This window comes from Prionailurus viverrinus, chromosome X, assembly GCF_022837055.1.
Source record: "Prionailurus viverrinus isolate Anna chromosome X, UM_Priviv_1.0, whole genome shotgun sequence".
Lineage (NCBI taxonomy): Eukaryota > Metazoa > Chordata > Mammalia > Carnivora > Felidae > Prionailurus > Prionailurus viverrinus.
The window spans coordinates 89985532-90012020 of record NC_062579.1 but is presented as its reverse complement, the minus strand read 5'-3'; the positions used below and the strand labels follow the sequence as shown (position 1 = coordinate 90012020).

The window sequence follows — 26489 nt, the reverse complement described above, 5'->3', positions numbered from 1 at the left end:
TATGTTTGCAGCTTCTTGTATCTGTATTTCAAAATGAAAAGTAAAAACGAACACTATGCAACTGCATGTTTATTTACTAAATATGTATATTTTCTAACTTTATTCAAGTTAAGCACAATCTATAATTACTGAGATAAAGTAAATTTCCCAAACCTGTTTGTTACAACCTAAAAACATCTTAGAGCTAAGTGGCTCTTAAAACCTACAAGCATAAACAGCAATTGTCTCTGGATATGGGGATTGGGAGGTGGCGGATGAGGAATGGGAGGGAAGCTACATTTTCAACCATCTACTTTTTGTACTAGACAAATTTTCACCATGTCCACGCATTATTTTTAAAAATTGTTTTTATCAAATACAAGTAAATTTTTATAAAATAGAAGAACTCTCCTTAAGCATTCAGTTTAAGAAAAAGAACATTACCATTAGCTTCTAATCTCTTAAATACCCTTCTCCATCTTCATTACATTCTTTCTCCCTGAGAGATGACTGATACCTTCAAACTTTGTGGTTATTATTCCCTTGCTGTTCTTTATAGTTTTACTATGTTTGTATCTTTAAAGAATATATTCTTTAATTTTACATGGTTTTGAACTTAATATAAATGGAGTATTACTGTATGTATCTTACTGTGACTTTGTGACTTGTTCTTTTCCCCCACTCAACACTATGGTGCTGAATTCATCCATGGCATTGTACGTAATGAATTCATTCATATCTACTGCTGTAGAGGATGCCACATGAACATGCCACAATTTATCAAAAAGATCGGTATCCAATGTGTATAAATAGAAGGTAAGAATACTGGTAGTAAAAAAAAAAAATTCGGCACATTTGAGATTATATATACATTATATACAGACATACACAAACATACACAAACAGTATATACTCTATTTGACATAAATAGTTCTGTTGGGTGATGTTCTTGGCCTTAAAATGGCTCTCATTGGCACAGTATCTCATAATGTCTCAACACCAAACTTTGCTTGGATATAAGGCTGGGATTGCTTTTTATATATAATGATGATACCAATGCATATGCCCATAAGAAGTATAAAAGTATTTTGGTTATTCCACATTTTTGTCATGCAAGTATTACTTTTTCAATTAACACACACATATTTTATAGTATTCTTTTATTCTAAACATTATAAAACAAATGGAAATTAGTGGAAATCTAAAAAACGTACAATCCTTTTCCTCATAGAACAATATTTGTTATTTCTAGAGCACCCAACCACACCTAGTAAGATACAGTGACAATACTATTTAACAAAAATAATAAGCAACAGAAAAGCAAGAAAATTTACATAAAATAGAAAAATGAGTGAAAAGTATACACAATTTGTAGAAATAGAATTCTCAGAAAACACAGCTTACCTTTAATGTTGAAATCCCAACCTTTCCTGGAGACCTGTATAGAAATAAAAGGAAGGAGGTATTGAATAGTGGAGGCAAGAAGGGAAATACATCTACACACTTATTAAAGACAAGCCCACATTTTAAAACACTTATATACTTTGTGATTGAAAAAAGTCTTCTGTGCACATAGAAAATGTAGAAAACATAAAAAAGAGAAGAAAATTAAAGTGACCTATAATCCTACGATCTAGGGATTTGAGTATGTACCTTTTGTCTTCCCATATACATATGATGTATAATACTATAATAAACATCCTTGTAAATAAAATTGGGGCACCTGGGTGGCTCAGTCGGTTAAGCGTCTCTTGGTTTTGGCTCAGGTAATGATCTCGTGGTTCGTGAGTTCGAGCCCTACATCCAGCTCTGCACAGAGCCCACTTTTGGGATTCTCTCCCTCCCTCCTTCTCTTTCAAAATAAATAAATAAACTTTAAAATAAGCATCCTTCATAAATAAAATTGTGTGCTCTTCCATGATAATTTTTTTTAAGTGTATTTATTTTGAGAGAGAGAGAATCCCAAGCAGGCTCTATGCCATCAGCACGGAGCCTGATGATCCCACAGAACTGTGAGATCATGACTGGAGTCAAAATCAAGAGCTGGATGCTTAACCGACTGAGCCACCCAGGTGCCCCCATGATAAATTTCCTTAAAATAAATTTTCTAAAAGTGGAATTGCAGGTCAAAAGTATACATATTTTTCAGCATTTTGAGAAACTTTCAAAGCGCCCTTCAGAACAGTTGCACCAGTTTATACTCTCACTGCTCTGAGTGCCTGTTTCTTAATACCCCCGCCAAAAATGAGTGTTATTTTGAAAATCTTTACAAATTTGACAAGGAAAGTATCTCATTATCATCTTAATTGCAGTTCTTTGATTTGTAGTGTAGATGGAAAGTTTGATACGCATTAGACAGTTACTCTGCTTTTGAAGAGAGGTACCCATTTTTGTTTGTAGCTCATTTATCTACTAGAGCAAAACTATTCCTTTTTTTCAAAAAAAATTTTTAGTGTTTATTTTTGAGAGAAAGACAGAGTGTGAGTGGGGGAGGGGCAGAGAGAGAAGGAGACACAGAATCTGAAGCAGGCTCCAGGCTCTGAGCTGTCAGCACAGAGCCGGATGCGGGGTGAACTTGGGAAGGGCAAGATCATGACCTAGGCCAAAGTCAGACTCTTAACCAACTGAGCCACCCAGGTGCCCTGGTAAGAAACACTTTTAAATGAATATTAATACGTCATTTCTAAAACTTTTTTGTAAAATGTAATGATTACAGATGATACTTTATTTTGAAAGGCATCTTCAACATTATCAAATCAGATCGCCTCTTTTTACAGATAAAGAAACAGAGGTGCCCAGAGGTTAAATGAGTTTCCCCAAAGTCACATATTTAGGGGATAAACCAAGAGAAGCATCAAGTTCAACTACCATGCTCTTCAAATGGCAAACTGAGTAATCCATATTTGCTGTAGCAATCTTGAACTTCTAATCAAAACTTAGTGTGATAAAAAAAATTATTTTGGTCACTTAACAGAACATCAACCCCTTTATTCAACAAACACTTATGGAATATCTACTATGTACCAGGGACTACAGATATGAAGATGAATAAAACATAATTCTAGTTTAGGAGGTTTTTAAAGCTCGTTTAAAAAACAAAAAGGTAGTAGGGGCACCTGGGCTGCACAGTCGGTTGAGCATCTGACTCTTGATTTCGGCTCAAGTTATAATCCCAGAGTCATGGGATCGAACCCCACATCGAGAGCATAGAGCCTGCTTAAGACTCTTTCACCCTCTGCCCCTCTCCCTGGCTCATGTTCTCTCTCTCTAAAACAAAACAAAACAAAACAAAACAAAACAAAACAAAACAAAACAAAACGTAGCTATATAAAATAGTGCTGACCATTTAACCGTAGTGCCCAGACAATATAATTTCATGTTGACAAAGGACAATTTGCAGAAATGAAAAATATATTCCCAATTATTTGGCTTCCCTGGCATACCTATACAGTACTGCTGTGTAACAAAATCCTCTTTAACCAGGGGTGATTAGGACCAAAGCTACTCTGATTTAAAAAAAGAAAAGAAAAAAAAAAGTGTTTGACTCTTGATTTTGGCTCAGGTCATGATTTTGTGTCTCCCTCTCTCTCTGTCCCTCCCCTGCTCGCTCTCTGTCAAAATAAAGAAACATTTAAAAATTAAAAAAAAAGAAAAAAGACGCTTAATCAACTCAGGCGCCCCTGACCAGTTTTTTTTTTTAGCTGTCAAAAAAAAGAAAAACACACACAGAATGGGGAACTACATTTATCTCTTGTATGTAACATTTAATAAAGGGCACTTTTTGGCTATTGATTCACAGGGTCTAAATTATGGACTAATTGTTGACACACATGGAAATATTCCAGATTGGTGCTAACAGGGCTTTACCTATGCGTGTACAAACTATAAAATTTATTATTTTTGGGAGCTAAGGGGACATAGTGAAAAGAGCAAGAGCTTTCAAGCATATGGCCCCTGCTTAAATTAAATATTCTTCCTACCATTTACTCTATGTGTGATCTTGATGAAATCACTTAATTTGTCCAAGCCTCAATCTCCTCTGTAAAACAGGGTAAAAGCACTCTACTTCATAGACCTTTCTGTAAGCATTAAATGAGAGCACATGGGGCACACACAGTAAGTGGTAGTTTCTTCAGCAGCTTCGAATTGCTTCATCGAAATTCACAAATGAGGACCTTCAGCAAGTTTCTCTAAGGTACTTTGGCAGTCTGTTGGTAGTGGGGAGACTGAGACCAATTTCTTAAACACTGAAAAGATACCCTACAGGCTGTCAAATTCCAGTCCACCTACCAACAGGGAATATGAGAAAAACCAGATTATATTGAGCTGGTGATTAAAATGGGATCCGGCTTACATTTTGTGATGGCATTAAACAAAAAACTAATAACAAAAGACAGTCATGTTTGAGACATATTGTAAATGTTACAGAGTTGTTATGATCTTGATAGGCAGTAAAACAGCTTCTTCTAGGCTAATCAAACCTAAAATTGTCTTTAATAGGGGTAGCCTATATGACCAGGATTCTTTTGTGATACATTTTTTTGATCCATTTATAGAACACTGGCATCTAGTAAAAAGTGAAAGCGTATTTATAATTTGTAAAGTTGGCTAAAACAACGTGTATGATTTGTATCATGTACCAAGATGAGAAAGGAAAAATGCGTTTCACCCTAAGAAACAGTAAATCATAATTTAGTATTCCCACAGGAAGTATTCCTAATGGGGCACTATAATAATAACGAAACAATGGCCATCTTTTATTAAGCATGTGCCCAAAACCTTGCTAAGACTTGACTTAGTTTTAACTTCTTTTGTCCTCACAACTTTCCTATGAGGTAGTGTTATTACGTTCCCTATTATACACAACAAAACATTTGAGGCATGGGTCAGATTAAGTCACCTAAATTGCACTGCTAGTAAATTGTAGGGCCAGAATCTGACCCCAGGCAGTCTGACTCTAAGAGCCCACTCTCTCAAATACTTTGCAATATTGCCTCGTTTCCGGGCAAGGTCTTAAAAGATGATGATTATGAAAATACTATAATTGGCGCTATGAACACCAAAGTAAAGGCAATTAGTGCTGCTTCTTGGGTTGGACTAGACTAAGTCAAAGGCTCTGAATCCTGATCTGCCTTTAACAACTACAATTAACACCTAATTGATTTGGCACTGCTAGGGAATAAAATAATGAAATGCTCCATATATAAAAGTTCAAGAGTGATGAAGCTTCTTTTTAGTGCCAAACTTCTGAAAGTATTTTAATTATTTTTGAATTTCCATTTCAAAAGCAGCTTGTAAATAAGTACATTATAGGCTAAGCCTTGCCCTTCCAGTAATCTTTCCCTTGCAAATACCTTCTTAAACAAAGGATATACAATTTTCCCTTTCTTACTGACCTGGAGTAATTATGCTCAAATACCACACTATGTTTTAATATAGTAATGCCCTCCAGAGACATTTATTTGCAGGGAATTTATTTGCCTTCACACTACAGGACCCCAGGCTATTATGCCTGGAATGTCTGTGTTTTACAGTTTTGCATCACTTTCCTCAATTTAAGTGGTCACTTTAATTGGTCACTTCTTCCAGTTGGCCATGTGCCTGTCTTTAAAAGCTTCCCTCCCTTTCTAACTTTTGCTTCTAATCTGCGTTGAGCTGGGAAACCAGGTTTTTAAAAATGGAATTGTACGGTAAAGGAAGAATCCAGAGATTCTCAGTAAAAGTCTCCCGTGAAAAAATTTTTACACGACTTTACTGTGGACTTCATGGCACATTGTTTGATTGGTCAGGGGCTGTTTAAGTGATTATTTCTTATTTTCAGCTGTACTGGAGAATCTATTACCAAAGAAGTGGCTGTCAGGTAAGCAAGGTGTCACTAATCTTTGGTATCCCTGGACAACCACTCAAGTCTTCTCTGTTTCCCAGTCTCTGACTTCAAAGTAGAGATAAGAACATTATACTATTTCAAGGTGATTATGTGCCTAGAGAAAACAACTATTCATGTTCAAGTTTGGAGACAGGAGAAATGGGCATCTAGAGGTCAAGAAAATTAAGTTCTATTCTAGGTTTTCCCAACCAACTAGCTACATGACCTTTAAGCATGAGTTTTTAGACTTCCCATAATTTTAGAAAATTTTAAGTCCCTTCATTAGTTTGAGAGTGAAGGTGTTAATTTATACCATGATTAATGATCTAAATTTTATATCCTCTGATATCCCTTAAAATTGAGAAAAATTGTAGGAAACACTGACATAATCCAACACACATACATCCTGAAATGCCCAGTAATACTTTGATACATCTAGTTAAGTAGAAAAATAGTCCTTCAAGATTTCTGTAGATACTAATTATAGCAAATTAGATTCCTCCTGTTTACAGGTTAAGGTCAGTAATTTTTCCCAGAAAAAGTCCAAATGCCTACATAAAATAACTTTTATTGCACCCCACACAAGAGAAATTTTGAAGAAACTCTGAAATGGGGCACCTGGCTGGCTCAGTCGGTAAAACATGCAACTCTCAATCTCAGGGTCATGAGTTCAAGCTCCATGTTAAGGTATAGAGCCTACTTTAAAAAAAAAAAAAAAGAGGAAGAAAAGAAAAGAAACTCTGAAGTAACAGGTAGACATATTTAAGTATTGGTGGTATACCCCACTTAAATAAAACTTAAGAAACCAAAATGAGAGCTTCAAAAGTTCATTTTTTCATTTGAAAAGTTTTTATTGTAGGGTATTTTTAAATGAAATATTTTCAACACATTTAAATATCTGATAAAGCTTAATTCAAATAATAAACGTGCTTCTTATGAAGTTGAGCAAAAATATAAAGGGCTATACTTCCTTGATTACCTAATAGTGTAAGAAAAACTTCCAACATACGAATACTGGTTACAAGCACAGAAAATCTTTGATTTTTGCAGCAATTTCTGAAACTGAAAACATATCTGCCAATTGTACTATTAAATTTAAACATGAAAAACAAGCAATTTCTAAAACAGCTTCAAAATGCAATCTGCTTTAAAAAAGTGTCGGTATTCTGCTAAAAAAAAAAAAAAACACCCTATACGGCTTACAGATCAAATATTAAAATTATTTTTAGTGTGGTTTCCACTCAGGTTTTGAATATAAAAGCAATTTTCAAATTTGTACTTCAGTAACTTACAATACAGATAGAATATCTTAATTCATTATACCTTAGTTTCTAAAAGACAGTTATTTTCATGTACTCGTTATGTTGAGTTTATACTAACAAAGCTCATGTTTGAATATAAAATAATGTGTGACAGATGCTTTCTCAGAGTCCCTATCCATTTAGCATTTTAATTACAGTTTTCCTTTTGCAGCTAGGGTATTTGTGTTTAGAACCAACTCATTTTAATGTCTGCACAACATTCATTATTTTTAAAATTTACGTGGCTTCAAAACATTGCTTTGTGGATTTTGCAAGACAGTATAGGAATTGTTTTTCTTTTATACACTCTGACCTGATCCAGCAATAGCCTTCACATACCTCAAGCAAAATTTCATTAGAATAATAAGTTCACTAATCCAAAGGTAGGTCCTGGATTTGGATCTGATGACAATAACCGCAACTTACCTAAAAGGTTGCCCACCAAGTTTCCACAGGAAGCACAAAACTCTGACAAAATAATACTGCATTCAATACAATTTCAGTGAACGCTAACAAATATGCAAGCAACACGTTTTATTAACCCTCTTAGCTTGACTTTGGAACTTGCTAAACCTGACTCTCTGGTAATGTCGAGAACAGTACTCATTTACTTTAAAAAAACAAACTCAATCTCAGAGAAAATGCATAGCATTAGGCTATTTTCAAGAGATCTGGACGCACCATAACTGTGGGGTTTTCTGTCACAGGTGTTGGAAGTGAGTATCCTATCTATTGATGTTACCTAGCATCAAAAAAATTTACAGTAATCCCTCTCAAAATTCTAAAAGGACTTTAAAAAAATCAGTCAGAAAGGAAGAATAATTTTTTTAAGTGTTTGAAGGAAGCTTAAGAACCATTTAGACCGGGGCACCTGGCTGGCTCAGTGGGTAGAGCATGAGACTCTTGATCTCGGGGTTGTGTAAGTTCAAGTCCCACATTGGGTGTAGAGATTACTTAAAAATAAAATCTTAAAAACAAAAAACAAACCATTTAGACCAACAATCTCATTTCACATGTGAGGAAAAGAAGCTAAATAAGGTTAAATGAATGGTTAAATGAATCCATTCATTTAACCTTTACCTACTGCTTACCATGGACCAGCATTGTGCTAGGCACTACGTGTAAAACAGTGAACAAGGCCGACAGGATCCCCACCCTCCTAGAGCTTAAGCTAAGATCAAAGGCCTACTTAGTTAGGACTTGGACTCAAGTCTCTTTGCGGATTTTAACAACTCATGCAGCCTGTGAACTCACCCTAATAATTCTAAAAACCCTTCACGGTTTCACATGGGTAGGAAGCCAATCAAGTAAAACTGGCCATTTATTAAAGCCTTGAGTACCTAAAATACCACCACAAATTTCCCAGGGAAGATTTGGGGATCCCAGAGACTGAAAGGGCAACATGACATCAATTTGGAAGTAGGACTATTAAGCTTAGCTACATAGTAAAAAAAAAAACAAAAACAAAAACTGAGAGCTGGAATCAGGAGATCTGTGTTTTAGTCCTGAATCTGCTAGTAACAAGGACTGTGGCCATAAAAATATATTCTGGGGGAGTTTTTCCAACTTTTAATTGTGGCCATTTCAAACATACACAAAATTGGGAGAATAATATTATGAACCCACATGTACAACATATCAACCATGTTCAATAATGATCAATATCAATACTCTTCCCTCCACACCCCTGCCATATTATTTTGAAGCAAATCCCAGAAATTGTTTTATTTTTACCCATAAAAATGTCATACGTATCTAAAAAAGATATTTTTTAAGACATAACCACAACACTATTACCAATTTAACAATACCTTATTATACACAGTCATGATTCATACTTTGATACACAATTCATACTGCCCAGATTGTCTCAAGTATTTTTTACAGTTGGTTCATTTCAATTAATATCCAAATAAGGTTCACGTGTTACAATCAGTTGCTACGTCTCTCTCAATCAGTAGGTTCCCCTTCAATCTCTTTTATTTCTTGCTATTCATGTGTTGAAGAACTAGTTTATTCATCCTGAAGAGGATTTTTAGGGCAGTGAAACTATTCAGTATGATACTGTAATGGGGGATACCTGTCCTACGTTTGTCCAAACCAGTAGAATGTACAACACCAAGTGTGAACCCTATGGCAAACTACGGACTATGTATGGGTGATTATGGTGCGTCAATGTAGACTCCTCAATGGGTAACAAGTGTACCACTCTGGCAGAGGATGCTGGTAATGTGGGAGGCTCTGCATGTGTGCATGGGAGGAGGTAAATGGGAAATCTCTGTACCTTTCTTTCAATTTGGCTGCGAACCTGTAACTGCTTTAAAAATATAGTCTTTAAAAAAACACCCAAACAAACAACAGCAAACAAAGAAATGAGGTCGTCCATCCTGTAGAAATTCTCATGGTCTGAATTTTGTTGGTTGCATCTCCACCATGTCACATCACAAAAAATATTTTAAAGGAAAACCTTCACAAGAGGCTGGAGGGATGGAATGCGCACATACCCAAGGAAAACCGCAAACACCTATAAGAACAATATCAGAAAGACTGGTGCTTAGAATGTGCTCGGATTAAAAAAAATTCCAGACACAGCTTTCCTTTATTTTAATTTATATTCAGAACAAGAACAACAAAAGGTGCGGGTCTGTTTACATGTAGACAAATAGTATAATATAAAAGGCTGCTCCAATTCTTTTTTTTCTAGTGAAGATTACCGATAGTCAAACCAGAAAAGGAAAAACAAATTGTAATGAGGAAACTGAATCCCAAAGCATTCAAGGAGATAAAAGTACCTAGATAATCTAAATGAGTTCAGTTCTCCCATCCCAGACAAATTATATCCCAGCATACCCTAAGAATGTACACAGCTTCCTCCCTATCTAAAGCCTTTAAAGAATCAGGTAGGATAGAAGAGGAAAATGAGAAAAACACTCAATAGTCAATAATGGAAAGCAGGTAAATGCTAAAAACTACAAGCAGATTTGCTTGATGTCAATCCCAAGCAAAAAAAAAAAAAAAATTTTTTTAATGTTTGTTTATTTTTGAGAGAGAGACAGAACGTGAGCAGGGTAGGGGCTGAGAGAGAGAGGGAGATGGAGACACAGAATTGGAAGCAGGCTCCAGGTTGTGTGCGGTCAGCACAGAGCCCGACGTGTGGCTCGAACTCACAAACTGCGAGATCATGACCTGAGCCGAAGTTGCACACTTAACAGACCAGGCACCCCATTTCCAAGCAAAATTCTTAAGCACACTGTTAAATGGTTTAAGGGCCCTAGGCATGGGTAAGATAATCATTAAGAGTCAGTAAGCATTCAGGACACCTTAGGTGGCTCAGTGGGTTAAGTGTCCAGACTCTGGATTTCAGCTCAGGTCATGATCTCACAGTTTCTGAGATCAAGCTCTGTCTCCCTCTCTCCTGCTTGCACATGTGCGCTCTCCCTCAAAATAAATAATAAACAAACCTAAAAAAGAAACAAAAACAAAAACCTAGTTTTAAAAAAAGAGTCAGTAAGCATTCACACAAAGCCTGTCATACAAGATTAACCTAATTGCCTTTTTCGATAGGGTAACTGGCTTAGAATATAAAGGGAATACTGCGCACACATGAAAAAAAAATTGGATTTAAGCACTCAATTTTATAATATTCTCACCGATATCCTCTTTAAAAAAAAAAAGATTTCATTTTTATTTATTTATTTTTATTTGTGAGAGAGAGGCAGAGCGTGAGCAGGGGAGGGGCAGAGAGAGAGGGAGACACAGAATCTGAAGTAGGCTCCAGGCTCTGAGCTGTTGGTATGGCGCCCAACGCGGCGCTCGAACCCACAAACTGCGAGATCATGACCTGAGCCGAAGTCAAACATTTAACCAATTGAGCCACCCAGGCACCCCAAAGATTTTATTTTTAAGTCATCTCTACACCCAAGTGAGCCTCGAACTCACAACTTTGAGATCAAGAGTCACATGCTCCACTGACTGAGCCAGCCAGGTCCCTCACAATAATATCCTTTTAGACAAGGATATTAACAAGGAGATGTTAAGCTAGAATACACTTAGATGGGTTTGTAACTGATTGAACATTACTCAAAGTATGCTGATTAATGCATCAATAAAAAACCATAAGGAACTATCAAATAATTTCTACTGTACTCTATCCTACTTATTTTATTTTTTTAAGATTTTTTTTATTTTTTATTTTTAAGTAATCTCTACACCCAATGTGAGGCTCGAACTTATAACTCCAAGATCAAGAGTCACACCCTCTATGACTGAGCCAGTCAGGTGCCCTTATCCTACTTATTCTTATTAATGTCTTGAATGTGGACACTGCTGGCATATCTACCTAATTGGCAGATAACACAAAGTTGGGAAGCATAGAGAATATACTAGCTGACAGCACCCACAAATATTTTAAGAGTTTACAACAATAAGCCAGTCTTAACAGAATGCAATGGAGTGGGGATAAATATAAAATGAATGATTGGGGATATACAACTTAACAGCAAACAACGTAAAAACATTTAGGTATTTCTGTTGATTGCTCAGACACAGCAAAGGCTGTGATATGGCTGCTGAAATAGCTGGTGTAATCTGAGGAACTATTATGGCCAGGGCAAGGGGAGTGGTTCGATTCTGCTCTACTTCTCACCGATAAGAACACATTTGAAGAGGAACACTGATGAAAGAGAACATATCTGCAAGAGAAAAACCAATTTGGTGAATGTTCTAGAAACCAAGTAGAATGATATACAGAACTAAGGATGCTAACCTGATGAAGACAAGGAAGAAATAAATACCTCTTTATTTGGGGGATCTGGGATTTATTTTGGTTAAGTACAGGCAGTGAAACTTTGCAGGTAGTCTGATGTTTTCATTGCAACCTATATTTTAACTCTTAAACTGATATTTTATATTTGATATGCAGCACATACATGTAACTATGAAGCATAACAAACAAAATGAACTGTGATTCACCATCTTACCTGACAATGAGAATAGCATGAAGACTAGGACAGCTACTGTGTTGCCCTATTCCATCTGCTGCCTTTCTCTTAAAGGGAACCGGTAGCCCAGATTTGATTTATTCTTCCCTTACTTTATCATTTTAAAAAGATAAGGTATCCCTGAACAATGTATTGTTAAGTTTTGTTATTTCTGAGCTTTGTTTTCACTGATGCACTTCCAAAGAAAAAAGTGTTGGACCCTAAAATAAACATTGCACTCAAAAATCTTAGTATTCCTGTCAGAGTAAAGGCTACCTTTTATCACTGCACACTCCAGTTGTATTTAAGTCTCCTAAGTGTGCCCATACCCACCAGTCTTCTGCTTCTCCCCCACCAAGGGATGCCAGATTTAGCAACGAGAAGTACAGGCTGCCCAGTTAAATTCCAATTTCAGATAAACAACAAATACACTTTCGATATTAAATGCTTATCTAAAATTGGAATTTCACTGGGAGTCCTGTATTTTATCAGGCAACCCTACCCCACACCCAAGTTAATTAAGTGGACAATTAATCCTATGATCTGTTGCTATGTGATAAAGGGACAAAGCGGGAAGAACTGCATGGCCAATGTCATTGTATAAACATTCATCTAAGTATTCAACAGTGTTCACTGACCAGAAAAAAAATAATTTGCACATGTGTGAATTCAAAGCTTTCCCAGACAGTGTGTTCAGTGTGTATGCCCAAATGCAAATACCACTGCATATATGCAGTTAAGTACATTTTCCAAAACACTCGGTGAAGAATAGGAAGGTATATTAATAGCTTAATTATGTTGGCTTGGATTGTCCCCTCTCCAAAAAACCAAATTCTCTAGATATGTAAATTGACTTACAACCATTATGTAAACATATTCATATCATTTGTAAGCTGTCCTCAGTATGTTCAAAATGAGGTTAACCTATATAGGTTAAATAAACATCAAGCCAACTTTCTAGATAAATATCAATTAAAATGATGTTGTCATTAAAAAGGGATTCAAGGGGCACCTGGGTAGCTCGGTGGGTGGAGCATGTGATTCTTGATCTAGGGGTCATGAGTTTGAGCCCCATGTTGGGTGCAGAGATTACTTTAAAAAATAAAACCTTTCAAAATACATAAAGAGGGGCATTTGGGTAGTTCAGTCGGTTAAGCGTCCCAGTTTGGTTCAGGTCATGATCTAACGGTTTGTGAGTTCAGCCCCGCATCGGGCTCCCTGCTGTCAGCACAGAGCCTGCTTCAGATCCTCATTCTCGCTCTCTCCCTCTCCAAAATAAACATTCAAAAACTTTCTTTTAAATAAATAAAGGGATTCAGTTACCATATACACAAAACCACTTTAGGACACGCTTCACTTTACAAAAAGGGATACCAGAAATATTTCAGATGCAATCAATACAGGTGTGTATTAAGAACCTACATAGATTAGATTCCCCAAACAGAAGCTAGTAACGTGCACTCTTTTGCCTGGCTTACTAACCACAAAGCGCATCTTTTGGAACCAGGTATTGAAATGTCTGACTGTATAGGAGTCTGGGTTTATCAGAGCTGCAGCAAGTGGTTTCTCTCCAATCACTGGATCACCTTTTCCAATTTTCAACTTAAATCTTCATCACTCATGTGCTATGGCTTTAGGGTAATCAGGCCTTAAAATCACGTAGCAAGTGCTTAAGTCTACTTTAGAAAAGAACACTGCGTTTGTACGGTTTCAAAGAGCCAGATCCCATAAACCATCCTACCTCTAGTGTCTCACCCTTTAGCTACAGACAGATCCTTCTGCCTTTTGGGCTTGGTGTTTCTTTACCTCTTACCTAAGGGTTATCTGAAAAACAAACAAACACAATCTGTAAGCCTTCTGAGAGCAGGCAGGAAGAAGAGTGCAAACTAAACCTACATCTGCCACCTGCTTCACGGTCAACTGAACAACGAGGAGCTCAAAGACCCACCTCCTAAAGTACACAAAGTATTAAAAGCAATCTCACACTTCACATTCGTGTTTCCAGACTTCTTACTGTACTGGGTGAAAAGAATATACCAAAACAATTTGGCAGCACACAGAAAAACAGACGAACGAAGTATTTTTCTGTCAGTAAGAGGACGCACCTTTTTTTAGGCCCTGAGAAAAAAAAGGTGGTTGGCTCTGAAGAAGCCTCTTGTCAGGTTGCAAAATTCCTGACAGGCTCCTAAAGGGTAAAAAGAGGCAACGACATAGAAGGAGGGAGTAGAGTCAGTCAGCTGGAATAAAGCTGGTAGCCCGGAAAACACTGTTCTTCTAGGAAGGTGACTACCAGGGGCCAACAGAGAATTACTCTATAGCTTGATTTTGTTTTTATCCTCCTTTTTTTTTTTTTTTTTTTTTTTTTTTTTTGCTTTTGCCATCAGGAAAACGAAAAAGATGAGCCTCAACAGTTTGTCAAGAAACTGAATCCACAGAACAGAGAACAGCTTTCCTGTACAAAGAAGGTGCTGGAGAATCTAAGGCCCTTGAGGTGAACAGGATATGAGCATAGATAAGGCCTTAGCCGGTCATTAGAGTAAGCAGGTAATCAGAAGAGTTTTGCTTTCTAAAGCCCAACTGAATAGGAAATAGTTTGCTTAGGGGAAACTGAGATCAACACGAAAGTGCTAAATCTAAATTATGAATCAGAAGGGTTCTGGTGATTAAAACACCCTGACATAAAGATTTTCTACCCACTAAGGCCAGGCAGAAAAACATCAAACACAAAGCCAAAAACTAAAACAAAACCCAAACCCCAGGTTGAACAAAAATGGAAAACAGTTCAAATTTAGATAAGATACTGTTTTATTTAAAAAAAATTTTTTGTAACGTTTTTATTTATTTTTGAGACAGAGAGAGACAGAGCATGAATGGGGAGGGGCAGAGAGAGAGGGAGACACAGAATCGGAAGCAGGCTCCAGGCTCGGAGCCGTCAGCCCAGAGCCCGACGCGGGGCTCGAACTCACAGACCACGAGATCGTGACCTGAGCTGAAGTCGGTCGCTTAACCGACTGAGCCACCCAGGCGCCCCCTGTTTTATTTTTTAAATCTTGCTCTAAGTGCATAGTTTTTAAAATTTGGTATGCAATACTGTTCGTTGGTATTGAAGTGTATTTACGGATTTTATTACATTCTTATGGGACATTTTATTAATCATATGTGAAGTAATAAAGTCACCCATAGAAAGTGGAAGTCAAGTAACACCTTCAACTAACAACAGTCCTCAAATTAAAGAAATGGGATCTAACAGAGAATCATTTGCTAGCTTTTCAAAATCAAATCATTTATGACAGTATCACATCCATTCTCAGAGCTCTATTTTAAGTTGGCTACTACCAAAAGTGACAATCCCAACTAAACCTGAAAAGCCTGGGAATAGCAGGAAAAACATAAGTGCTAGGCAATCACAAACAAGTCTTATTTTCCTAGTACAACCTATCATGTCATGTTTTCACTAGGCAGTTGAAAATAGGACTCATTCATATTTCCCTAGATACATGGTAATACTGACTTATTAACAAGATTAATAAAAAGCCAAGAACATACTTATAATTATCAAATAAGGAATTAACTGAATCCCTCAAGATGTGAATTACTACTTGTAGTATTCTTTGAAAGGCCATTTTATGTTTTAAATACTATGAAAGCCAAGAACAATGTATCTAAAATACCTAATAACTATTTTGTCAATGACATTAATGGGAATAGATGGTGAAAAATTTGGCACAATGGCTATTTTTTGCAAGCAGGTTTTGTGGCAATATTTATAAATGATCTTTAATAAAATAAAACCTCATGAAGAAATATAAATCTAGTCACATATAAAGTAATTACAAACTTTAAAAATAGACTCTTAAGCAACTGTGTGTATTCTGTCTAAAATGACAACTTGATTTTTCAAAATTGATTTACATAATTTATGTAGTTTTATGCCATATTCCTGAAGGAATATCTTGATAATCTATTTACTGACAAAAATAACAGAAAAGCATATCCATTCCCTGGGCCCGCTCAAAAATTCTAAACTAAAAACATTCTACTTTGCACATTTACAGCCATTCAATAAATACCCACATTGAAACAATAACTCCAGGAGAAGACATCTATTTCACAATGTCCCAATTTGTTAAAGGGGGTTAGTTAAAAATCATATCTATTAATGACTTAAAGTAATTTGTAAAGGGTGCCTGGGTGGCTCAGTCGGTTAAGCATCTGACTCTTGATTTTGGCTCAGATCATGATCTTGCAGTTGTGAGATCAAGCCCTGTGTCAGGCTCCCTCACTGAGTGTGGACCCTGCTTGAAATTCTCTCTCTCTCTGCTTCTGCCCCCCTCCCTTGCTCTCTCTCTCTAAATTCAACTAGGAAAAAAAAGTAATTTTTAGGGGCGCCTGGGTGGCTTAGTCTGTTAAGCGTCTGACTCTTGATCTCAGCTCATGTCTTGATCTCAGGGTCGTGAGTTCATGCACTGTGATGGGCTCTATGCCCAGCGTGGAGGCTGCTTAAAAAAAAAAAAAGTAATTTTTAGTAAAATCATAACAGAAACAGGTAACTAAATTTATGACTGCCTGGAGAAGTCAATACTAATGCAGTCATGCTAAATCACTTTTAACTTATTTTTTAAAAAGTAAACAAGAGGTTGGACTACAGGCTGTATCAGAAATGTTATCAAGTCAATGTGCTAATATGATTCTGTAAATTATCTAAAACACCCTATAGTGTACTAATCTTAAAAAGTAAATGCCCCGGGTGCCTGGCTGGCTCAGTAGGTGGAGCATGGGACTCTTGATCTCGGGGTCATGAGTTTGAGTCCCACATTGAGTCCCACCTGACTGACTTACTTGGTAGAGCATGTGACTCTTGATCTTGGGGTCATGAGTTCAAGTTGAATGGTGGGCATAGAGCTTACTTAAAAAAAAAAAGTAAATGCCAATAACTTCTAAGGTCACCCTATATAAAAACTAGAGCTCTGAAGAATCTGTCACAACCCCCTCTTTAAAAACTTTACATAAATAAATTCTATAATCAGTGAACTGATTACTCAGACTTTGAGATCCTTTGCTTTTCTCCTTCTGAGTTTACTGCTCAACACCAAAGATGGGCAGGGGAACAAAACAAACAAACAAAAAAATCAAAGCAAACCATTTATTTTTAAAATTAAAAAAAAAATTTACTGCTGTGATAAAAGGTTTGATGGGAAAGGAAGTTGTAAACTAATGACTGAACTGAGGTTTTGGTATAAGTGGTAGCTTTTAATTATTCATGTTCTCCCTCCATATCATGAATAATAGAAAAATGAACATATTTCTGTACATTTAATATTAAGCATTTTATTTAAAAAAATTTTTTAACATTTATTCACTTTTGAGAGACAGAGAGACAGGGTGTGAGTGGGGGAGGGGCAGAGAGAAAGACACAGAATCCGAAGCTGTCAGCAAGCACAGAGACTGACTTGGGGCTCGAACCCAAGAACCGTGAGATCATGACCTGAGCTGAAGTTGGACGCTTAACCGACTGAGCCAGCCAGGCATCCCAAGCATTTTATTTTATAAATTTGATTACCATGCTTTATGTATCTGAATTTCTACTTCTGCATTCTTTAATGAAATATGTATTAGATACTTGATAAACACTCTAGAAAAATCTCAAATTACCTAGAGTGCTTACCTACGTAAAACATTCTGAGTGGCAAGTTTATGATTGATTATAAAAAAGGCTATTCAATCTTATTTATAGCCTAAATAGTAATTACTGACAATGTAGTTTTTGTAATTACTTAGCTACTATGAATGCATTTTTCCCATTAATTTGACAGCCAGAAGAGGTTTGATTAGGTGGAAAATATTAATAACTACCACATGCATTCATTGTGACTGCTAAAACACACCTTTGAAGGGGAAGAAAAACAAAACAAAACATGGTGTTTCCAATTAGTGGCTTGTAGCCAAAAATATGAATCACTTATGCTAAAAAAAAAAAAAAAAAAAAAAAAAAAAAAAAAAAAAAAAAAGGAGAAGAAGAAAAAGAAAGAAAGAAAGAAAGAAAGAGAGCCAGCCACAAAACCGTGGCCTAAATAAACAACTGACAACAATCTACAAAACAAATACAGGAAAAAAAAATCCAGGATCAAGACGTTTTGATGAGGCACAGAACACAAAAGCCCCATCAGCACTGGCTCACATCTTGAGGGGTTTTCCCTTAGGAACAAAGAACATACCCTTTGAAATGCAGTAGCAGTATCTGGGATTCCAGCGCTTTCAGTAGCAAGGTCATTTTCTGACCTAGCTACTGTACCATAATCAATTCCATCAGCGCTTAAAAAGAACATTAAAAATACTGCTTTTTGGGGCGCCTGGGTGGCTCAGTTGCTTAAGCGTTCGAATCTTGATTTCGGTTCAGGTCATGATCTCCCAATTAGTGAGATTGAGCCCCGAGTCAGGCTCTGGGCTGAGCATGGAGCCTGTTTGGGATTCTCTCTCTCCCTGCCCCTCCCATACTGGCTCTTTCTCTCTTTCAAAATAAACAAATAAACTTAAAATATATATATTGCTTTTCGGGGGACGCCTAGGTGGCTCAGTCAGTTAAGCCTCTAACTCTTGATTTCAGCTCAGGTCATGATTTCCCAGGTGGTGGGATCAAGCTCCGCAGCAGCTTACCTTCTGAGCATGGAGCCTGCTTCAGAGTCTCTCTCTCTGCCCCTCCCCTACTCACACTGGCTCTGTCTCTCTCAAAATAAATAAACATTAAAAATATACTTTGTAGTGGCGCCGGGGTGGCTCAGTCGGTTAAGCATCTGACTTTGGCTCAGGTCGTGGTTTGTGAGTTCGAGGCCCCATCGGGCTCTATGCCTAGGGCTCGGAGCCTGGAGCCTGCTTCTGATTCTGTGTCTCCCTCCCTTTCCGCCCCTCCTCCACTCGCACTCTATCTCTCTCAAAAGTAAATAAACATTTAAAAAAATTACATATATACTTTTCATTGTTTTAAATGAATTATACATACCCAAACAGCAGAAGAGTTAGTCTCATCATTCTAATAATTCACATTTAAAACTTAACATCATGGGGCGCCTGGGTGGCACAGTCGGTTAAGCGTCCGACTTCAGCCAGGTCACGATCTCACGGTCTGTGAGTTCGAGCCCCGCATCAGGCTCTGGGCTGATGGCTCGGAGCCTGGAGCCTGTTTCCGATTCTGTGTCTCCCTCTCTCTCTGCCCCTCCCCCGTTCATGCTCTGTCTCTCTCTGTTCCAAAAATAAATAAAAACGTTGAAAAAAAAATTAAAAAAAAAAACAACTTAACATCACAAATGTTTATAGTTTAGAAAAGAAAAGTAGGGCAAAACCTAATGTTTTATGTCTTCATTCAAAACCATCATCTTAATTACCACAAAGTGGTAAAGCTCCACTTTTGCTGGCTGGCCCTTATCTACCCTGAGATGAGTTTTATTTGCAAAATTAGGGTAGTAATTGTCCTACCTGTCTCACAAAAATTGTCCTTCTGTTTCACAGAACTGCAGGATAATCAGAAGAGATAATGTAACCAAAAGTACTTTGAAAACTAATGCCCGACATTGGTAGAGAGTATGGCATTACCATTCTTTACAAGTAACAACATAATACTTCTTTCTTGCTGTGAACACATTCATCTCTGGAAGAAACAGTTGGTAACAAGGAATCGATATGGCTATGGGATAACTGGAAACACCTCCTAAGGCTTCACTGTTAACATTTAATATTTGCTGAGTACAGGGCGTCCTCAAGTTACAAGGGTTCCATAAATCCAAACCACTGTCCTTGCCTCAGCCCCCTCCATTTCCTCCCTCTTTGCTCTTAATAGGAACTGGTGTGGGGGTGGGAGTACAGATTTGAGAGAACCAGGAAGTTCAAAAGTAGAAGAAAATGTGAAGAGAAGTGGAACACCACAGAGCATGCCTACTCACCATCCCTATCACCATCTAGACCTTTCTTTCACTACTACACATCAGCTGTGGACATCTCTCTATGCTGGGAAATAAGGCAAAGGTTAGAAGTCAATAGCTAAGAGCTATGACGTGGAACAAAAGAGGGATAGTAAAGTTCACTTAAAGGAAAAACAACTGATCTCAGTCATTAGCCATAATCTCTAAAGCCAATCCAAGAAAGTCAAAATACCAACTGCAAAATATTGACAAACCTACTCACTTTCACTCACAAAGGTGTTAGTGGGTTTTTTTTTTGTTTATTATTATTATTTTTTTTTTAGTAATCTCTACACCCAATGTGGGGCTCAAACTCAGAACCTCAAGATCAAGAGTCGTATGCTCCTCCGACTGAGCCAACCGGGCACCCCACAAAGGTACTAGTTTTATCAAGCTACCTATTTATTCATTCTCCTCACCTACCTTCCACTAACCCAATGAACTACCCTCACCTGCGATGCTAACCAATCCCACTTACCAATGTATTTACAATATCCAATTTAACCAATCTTTCCCTTGCTTGTTCTCAAAGATCCACCCATTATATTTCAGCCATCATGGTCCCTTCTCAGTTTTAAGGGACAGACAATAAGTTATTGAATCTCTGTACTGATGACATTGGGTAATCGAGGAAGGAGACAGCTGGGAGTAAGTGGAGTAGAATTGAGCCTGCAGAAATGTTCAAACAACCTGCCATTTCAGTTTGACATGAGTAGATAAGTGTATTTTAAAGGAGATTTTTTAAAAAACACACAAATTGTTAATAGTACTGCTAATAACCAGAAAGAGGATTCCCTCAGTCTCCCTGAGGATTCTCCTCAGTCAATTTAAACAGACTTTCAGGAACAAATTTAAAAGAGAACTATGGATATTAAGTTCATCCATGGCTAGTTTTTCCAGTTCAAGAGCAATGCCAGAAAAAACACTCCCACCTCTTCTTTTGAGCCTATTTAGTAACCAGTGGGTTTGAATACAGCTCTACATTCTATTTACTGGTTCTCTAGAAAGTCTGACCTGTAAGAATGCCCACAGTTCAATGAATTTGTACTGGAATAGTCTGTGACAATTAGTAGTGGTCAAGTAGGTTTTATACAGGTATGGCTTGCTCTGTACAGGCTGCCTACTGGAAAATATTGTTAAAATTTTCTGTCAGAAGCTTCCAAAAATTTTATGCTTCACGCTTGGCCTTTAAAAAAAAACAACAAAAAAAACACATTTTCTCTCCCCCCTGCCCACCTCCTTCTTTCTAAAAATGTTAAGGATTGGGGCCCCGTGGAGAAAGTAAACCTTTCACTGCCCCTAAATCTATTTGTGCAACTAAAATAAAGTTCTCCTTGGAGCATTAGCAGAATTTAACCACAGTTTTGATTAGGATACACAAGTCTTAAAATGAAACCATTCTAATCACAATTTCAATAAAAATTCAAACCAGGAAGATTTAATCATTTCATAAACTTACAGTCTTACAAAATAATCTTTTATTTAACAAGATAAACACTTGGGACGTCTGGGTGGCTCAGTAGGTTGAGCGTCCAACTCTTGATTTTGGCTCAGGTCATGATCCCAGGATCATGGGATTGAGCCCAGTGTTGCCTGCTTAAGATTTTCTCTCTCCTCCTCCGTGCACACACACACGCACGCGCACTCTCTCTAAAAAAAAAAATAAAAAGATAAACACACTTTGAAAAGTAAAAAAAAAAAAATCTTTTTTTAAATTAAAAAAAATTTTTTTTAATGTTTATTTTTGAGACAGAGGGAGAGAGAGAGAGAGAGAACGCATGAGTGGGGAAGGGGCAGAGAGAGAGGGAGAAAAAGAATCCGAAGCAGGCTCCAGGCTCTGACAGAGCCTGACGCAGGGCTCGAACTCACTATCTGTGAGACCATGACCTGAGCCAAAGTCGTACACTCAACTGACTGAGCCACCCACGCAAAAAAAAAAAAAAAAAAAAAATCTTAAGACTAAAATTCTACTTTGATTTTTAAAAGATTATTTATCGTTATGTATGGAAATGGATACTATTTACTAAATCATAGTGATTATGTCACTTAATGTCAGAGATTAATTGTGCATATTTAGAAGTCACTACTACACCCTACAATATTAACAAGCATGAGTACCAAAGACAAACACTAACACAAATACCAGCAGTTTATATATCCTAAATATTTCTTCAATATATTTTTTTGTTTTAAGTAGGGTCCATACCCAGCATTGAGCCCGGGGCTTGAACTCACAACCCTGAGATCAAAACCTGAGCTGAGATCAAGAGTCGGTCGCTCACCTGACTGAGTCATCCAGGCACACCCCTCCCCGCTGCTTCTTCTTCTTTTTCAAAGTAAACTCTATGCCCAATGTGGGGCTGCAACTCACGACCCCAAGATTAAGAGTTGCATGCTCTATTGACTGAGCCAACCAGGCGCCCCTTCAATATCCTTATTTTTAGCAAGACAAGTAAAGTCTTATGGTTCAAAACTATTTTATTTTCATGAATTCTGAGGTTTTTAAGAGATAAAAAATGTACTTGTCAAGTAAATATGAAGACTTCTATTATAAAGACCCATATAACAATTCAGTCTTTACCTTTCAGAATTTTCCTGTTTATTCCAAGGCTGCAAAGGAAAGATAACCCTTCCTATTAAATTTCTAAACAATTTTTCTCAAATTAGAATGAATTAATCTAAGAGCTAAACATTCTTTCTACAACGTACAGTAATCATTTTTGTTAGAAGCCAGATTACTTATTTGGTAGCTGCTGATAAATCAAGGTACTTTTGGGTCACTTCATTTAGTGTGTGATGATACCAAGTCTAAAATCACATTTACAGATACATTTCTTAAATGGTCACTCTTGATCTTGAAATTTATTCTAGCTTGTATCACAAAAGGATGGCCATCGGATGTCAGTTGTGCAATGTACTCAATCTTCAAGACAATGACTAACAATGGAACTGAGAACAGGAGTATGAGGAACCGTTCCCTAAATGCATTCTTGTTAAATTCTGTATGCTTAAAATGTTTGGAGACAAAAAGGTTTTGTGGACTTAAAACTAATTGACCCTGATGGAATGCCAAACTGTAAACTGCCAGACAGCTGCAGCTGGTAATAAAATGCTAAGACCTGAAGAGCTTTAGCAGAACCTGATTATATGGTAATCCTAGTAGCTGAGAGAAGGCAAAAGAGCTAGAAGAATAACTGATAGGCTGGTTGCTATGGTAACCAAGATAAATTTGTATACTGACTGGGGAAAACATTGGGATTGCCATCAGGTATGAGGCCCACACTATGTCTCACGTGCTTTTTCTTCAATTTTGAATCACGAGATGACAAACTAACACAAAGACCGCTCAGTTTGAAGAATAGGGTTCTGCTCTGAAGAGTAAGGAAAGCACCCAATTAAAGGTTGAGCTGTTTAGCTGCATAATTTGACAGACAGCTAGAGGGGAACAGACTTTGTGAACGTTTGTAGAAATCAGTTTAACTCTGGGTAGAAAACAGAAATGTAGGTTATTTATCAAGTCAATTTAGACGTCAGGAGGATATCATAAAGTACCTACAATTTTTGTTACTTTAAATTTTGTTTGAGGTTATTTCTTATGGGATATTAATCTCTTACAAAAAGGATTAATTCCCACTATGTAGGTGTGAATGTAAAACCATAGTAACTGGTGTGCTTTGTCTTATCTCAGTTATCTATACTCCAGGAAGCAGCCTTTTAACTTGGGTCTCTATTCACCACCTCTACCTCAATCACCACTACCCCCATCAACCAAACCCTTCCTCCACCTACACTACCCCGGAAGTAATTACCAGAATTGTGGGCAGAGTATGAGGAGGAAACAAACAGTGTCTTCAAGGGGCTTTCCTAGCAAATTCACTCGACTTTATCTAAAGTTAAAACAATGAAGAGAACACATGGATGGTTGTGGAGTGTATAGGTTACACACTTAGGTCTCAAATACCAGTAATTAGAAATCATTTTCTGTTCTGTAGGGCTACAACTGAATTGTCACCATCCTACAAGTATGTAGGCTTTCAAGATTTTAAAAATCAAATTTTATCTACCCTATTTTATGCAGTTATCACAAGAACGGAGTAAAGTTTTCAGTTAATAGGAGTTTGTACAGATTCAAATTGAGTCCCCAAATTGCCATACTAATACAGACTGTTCTACCTCCATGAGTCACCAATTGATAGTTGGAGGCCACTAAATTTAGAGCCTGAATTTACCTTATATGTAGGTCCCCCTCCCCACCTCAATATAATGTTACATGGGTGTGATAAACAGCATTTGCAAATATATTTCTATCAATCCACAACGTCAAAAGCAATCAAATATAATACATGATTTATAAATATAATCTGATTAAATGCCAACCCATGAACAGCCATTTTTAAGGAATCTTTCCTAAAGTAACCCATACTGCACAAATTTTTTTATTGAAACTTGTATCAATTTTCTCTCAGAAAGAAATGTTTCTGACGCTTAAGTAAAGTGAGAAGCTGCGTTTCAACAAAGGCAGCTATGCAACTTGTTGCTTTTAGACTGAACTATTCTTCAGGACAGTTTGATCTCAGTTCTCATCATTTAAAAATCAAGATTTCACCATTACTTCAATCTAAAATGATAGACTGGTGGGGCTCCTGCCTGGTTCAGCTGGTAGAGCATGCAACTCTTGATCCCAGGGTCGTGAGTTCAAGCCCCACATTGGGCAAGGAGCCTACTTTAAAAAAAAAAAAAAAAAAAAAAGAGGGTCACCTGGGTGGCTCAATTGGTTGAGTGTCCAACTCTTGATTTTGAATTTTTTTAACGTTTTTTTATTTATTTTTGAGACAGAGAGAGACAGAGCATGAACGGGGGAGGGTCAGAGAGAGAGGGAGACACAGAATCGGAAGCAGGTTCCAGGCTCTGAGCCATCAGCCCAGAGCCCGACGCGGGGCTCGAACTCACGGACCGTGAGATCGTGACCTGAGCCGAAGTCGGACGCTTAACTGACTGAGCCACCCAGGCGCTCCCCAACTCTTGATTTTGACACAGGTCATGATCCCAGGGTCCTGGGATAGAGCTCCGCATTGGACTCCGAGCTGAGTGTGGAGCCTGCTTAAGATTCTCTCTCTCTCTCTCTCTCTCTCTCTCTCTCTCTCTCTTGCTCTCGCTCTCGCTCTCTCGCTCTACCCCTCTTCCCTTCACTCTCTCTCTCTCTAAAAAAAAGAAGAAGAAGAAGATAGACTGGGGTTAATACTAACTAGACTTTTTTTTTTTCTTTCTTCCTAACTAGACTCCTGAAACTGAACTAAATAACAACCACTGTTCTTAGATCAACCTTTCTGCCACCTGTTTTCATCCTGATTTGGAGAAAATTAGTGGGCAAAAGTTAGAATCCTAGACAGAACAGTCAATGTCCTCTGACAGCAGGGCATGAAAAAACAGAATCAAGGGAGACAGACCATCTTAAGATCCCACTAACAGGGTAAGGGCCAGTAACCTAGAGCAGGGATAGCTAGCAGTATTTTCCCTCTTTCCACAGACAAGGCAACATGGTATAAATGAGGAATCAGGAGACTTGGGTTCTAGTTTCAAGTCTGCTACTAACTAGCAATGTGTTGCCTTCCCTCACTGAGCCTCGTTTTCTCTTTCACAGTTAAATGGGAGGGCTGGACTGAATGATCTCTGATCCTTTCCTATTCTAAAAATGTCAACCATTCTATCCTTCCTTCCAAGGCCTCAAAAATATTTTGGTTGCCATTAAAAAAAAATAAAGAAAGAATGCTCAAAATGTCACATTTATTTTCATAACATGTTCTCACTGCCAGCCTTTTAGTATGTGTATGTATGTATAATCCACACAAACTAGCAGGAGCATTCATCTTATATATAATTTATCCAGTAAACATTTAACTTAAAATCAATGGGTCTTGAATCATGTACCAAATATCATCACGTCTGCTAAACTAAAAACTTTTTTAAAAAATCATGGAAAGATTTCCCAAGAACAAAAGCTTATCAACAAAAGCACACTATTAAACCTCAACACGATGACAGACTTTTAGAGTTGGAGGAGTTCTCAGAGTGTAATCTCAATTTAAAGATGAGGAAATGAAATGACTCAGAGTCCAGGGCTTTTTTTCTACTATACCTCACTTCCTCCTCCCTTTCCTGCTTTATCAAAAGACAGCGTAGTAGCAAAAAGAACGCTAGACTGTGAGACTGACCTGGATTCCAGTCCTCATTGACATTAATTTGCTGTGGCACCTTGGACAAGTCATTTCCCCTCTTTAGGCTTTGGTTTTCACAATATTTTATATGAAGAAAGTTAAGTGTATGCCCCTTCTACCTGTAACATGCTAGGATCTTATTAAATTCTTATCTGATACAACAAAATACACATTCCTGAAAGAGAAAGTGGAAATTT

The 26489-nt window shown here is 37.4% G+C and overlaps 1 protein-coding gene across 2 annotated transcripts in view; it reads right to left on the bottom strand.

The window, feature by feature from the left end:
• Positions 1-26489, bottom strand: part of WDR44 (WD repeat domain 44) — an 80207-nt gene that overhangs the window by 50335 nt on the left and 3383 nt on the right. Inside the window, exons 1-2 of one of the 2 annotated variants that reach the window (XM_047843991.1) lie at positions 7573-7993; positions 1384-1417 (exon numbers count right to left, since the gene is read on the bottom strand). In XM_047843991.1, the coding sequence (XP_047699947.1) occupies positions 1384-1417; positions 7573-7634 (96 nt within the window). In that variant the 5' untranslated portion in view covers positions 7635-7993. Of the gene's footprint in view, positions 1-1383; positions 1418-7572; positions 7994-26489 lie in introns of those variants that run through there. The other variant, XM_047843990.1, reaches the window with a different exon arrangement.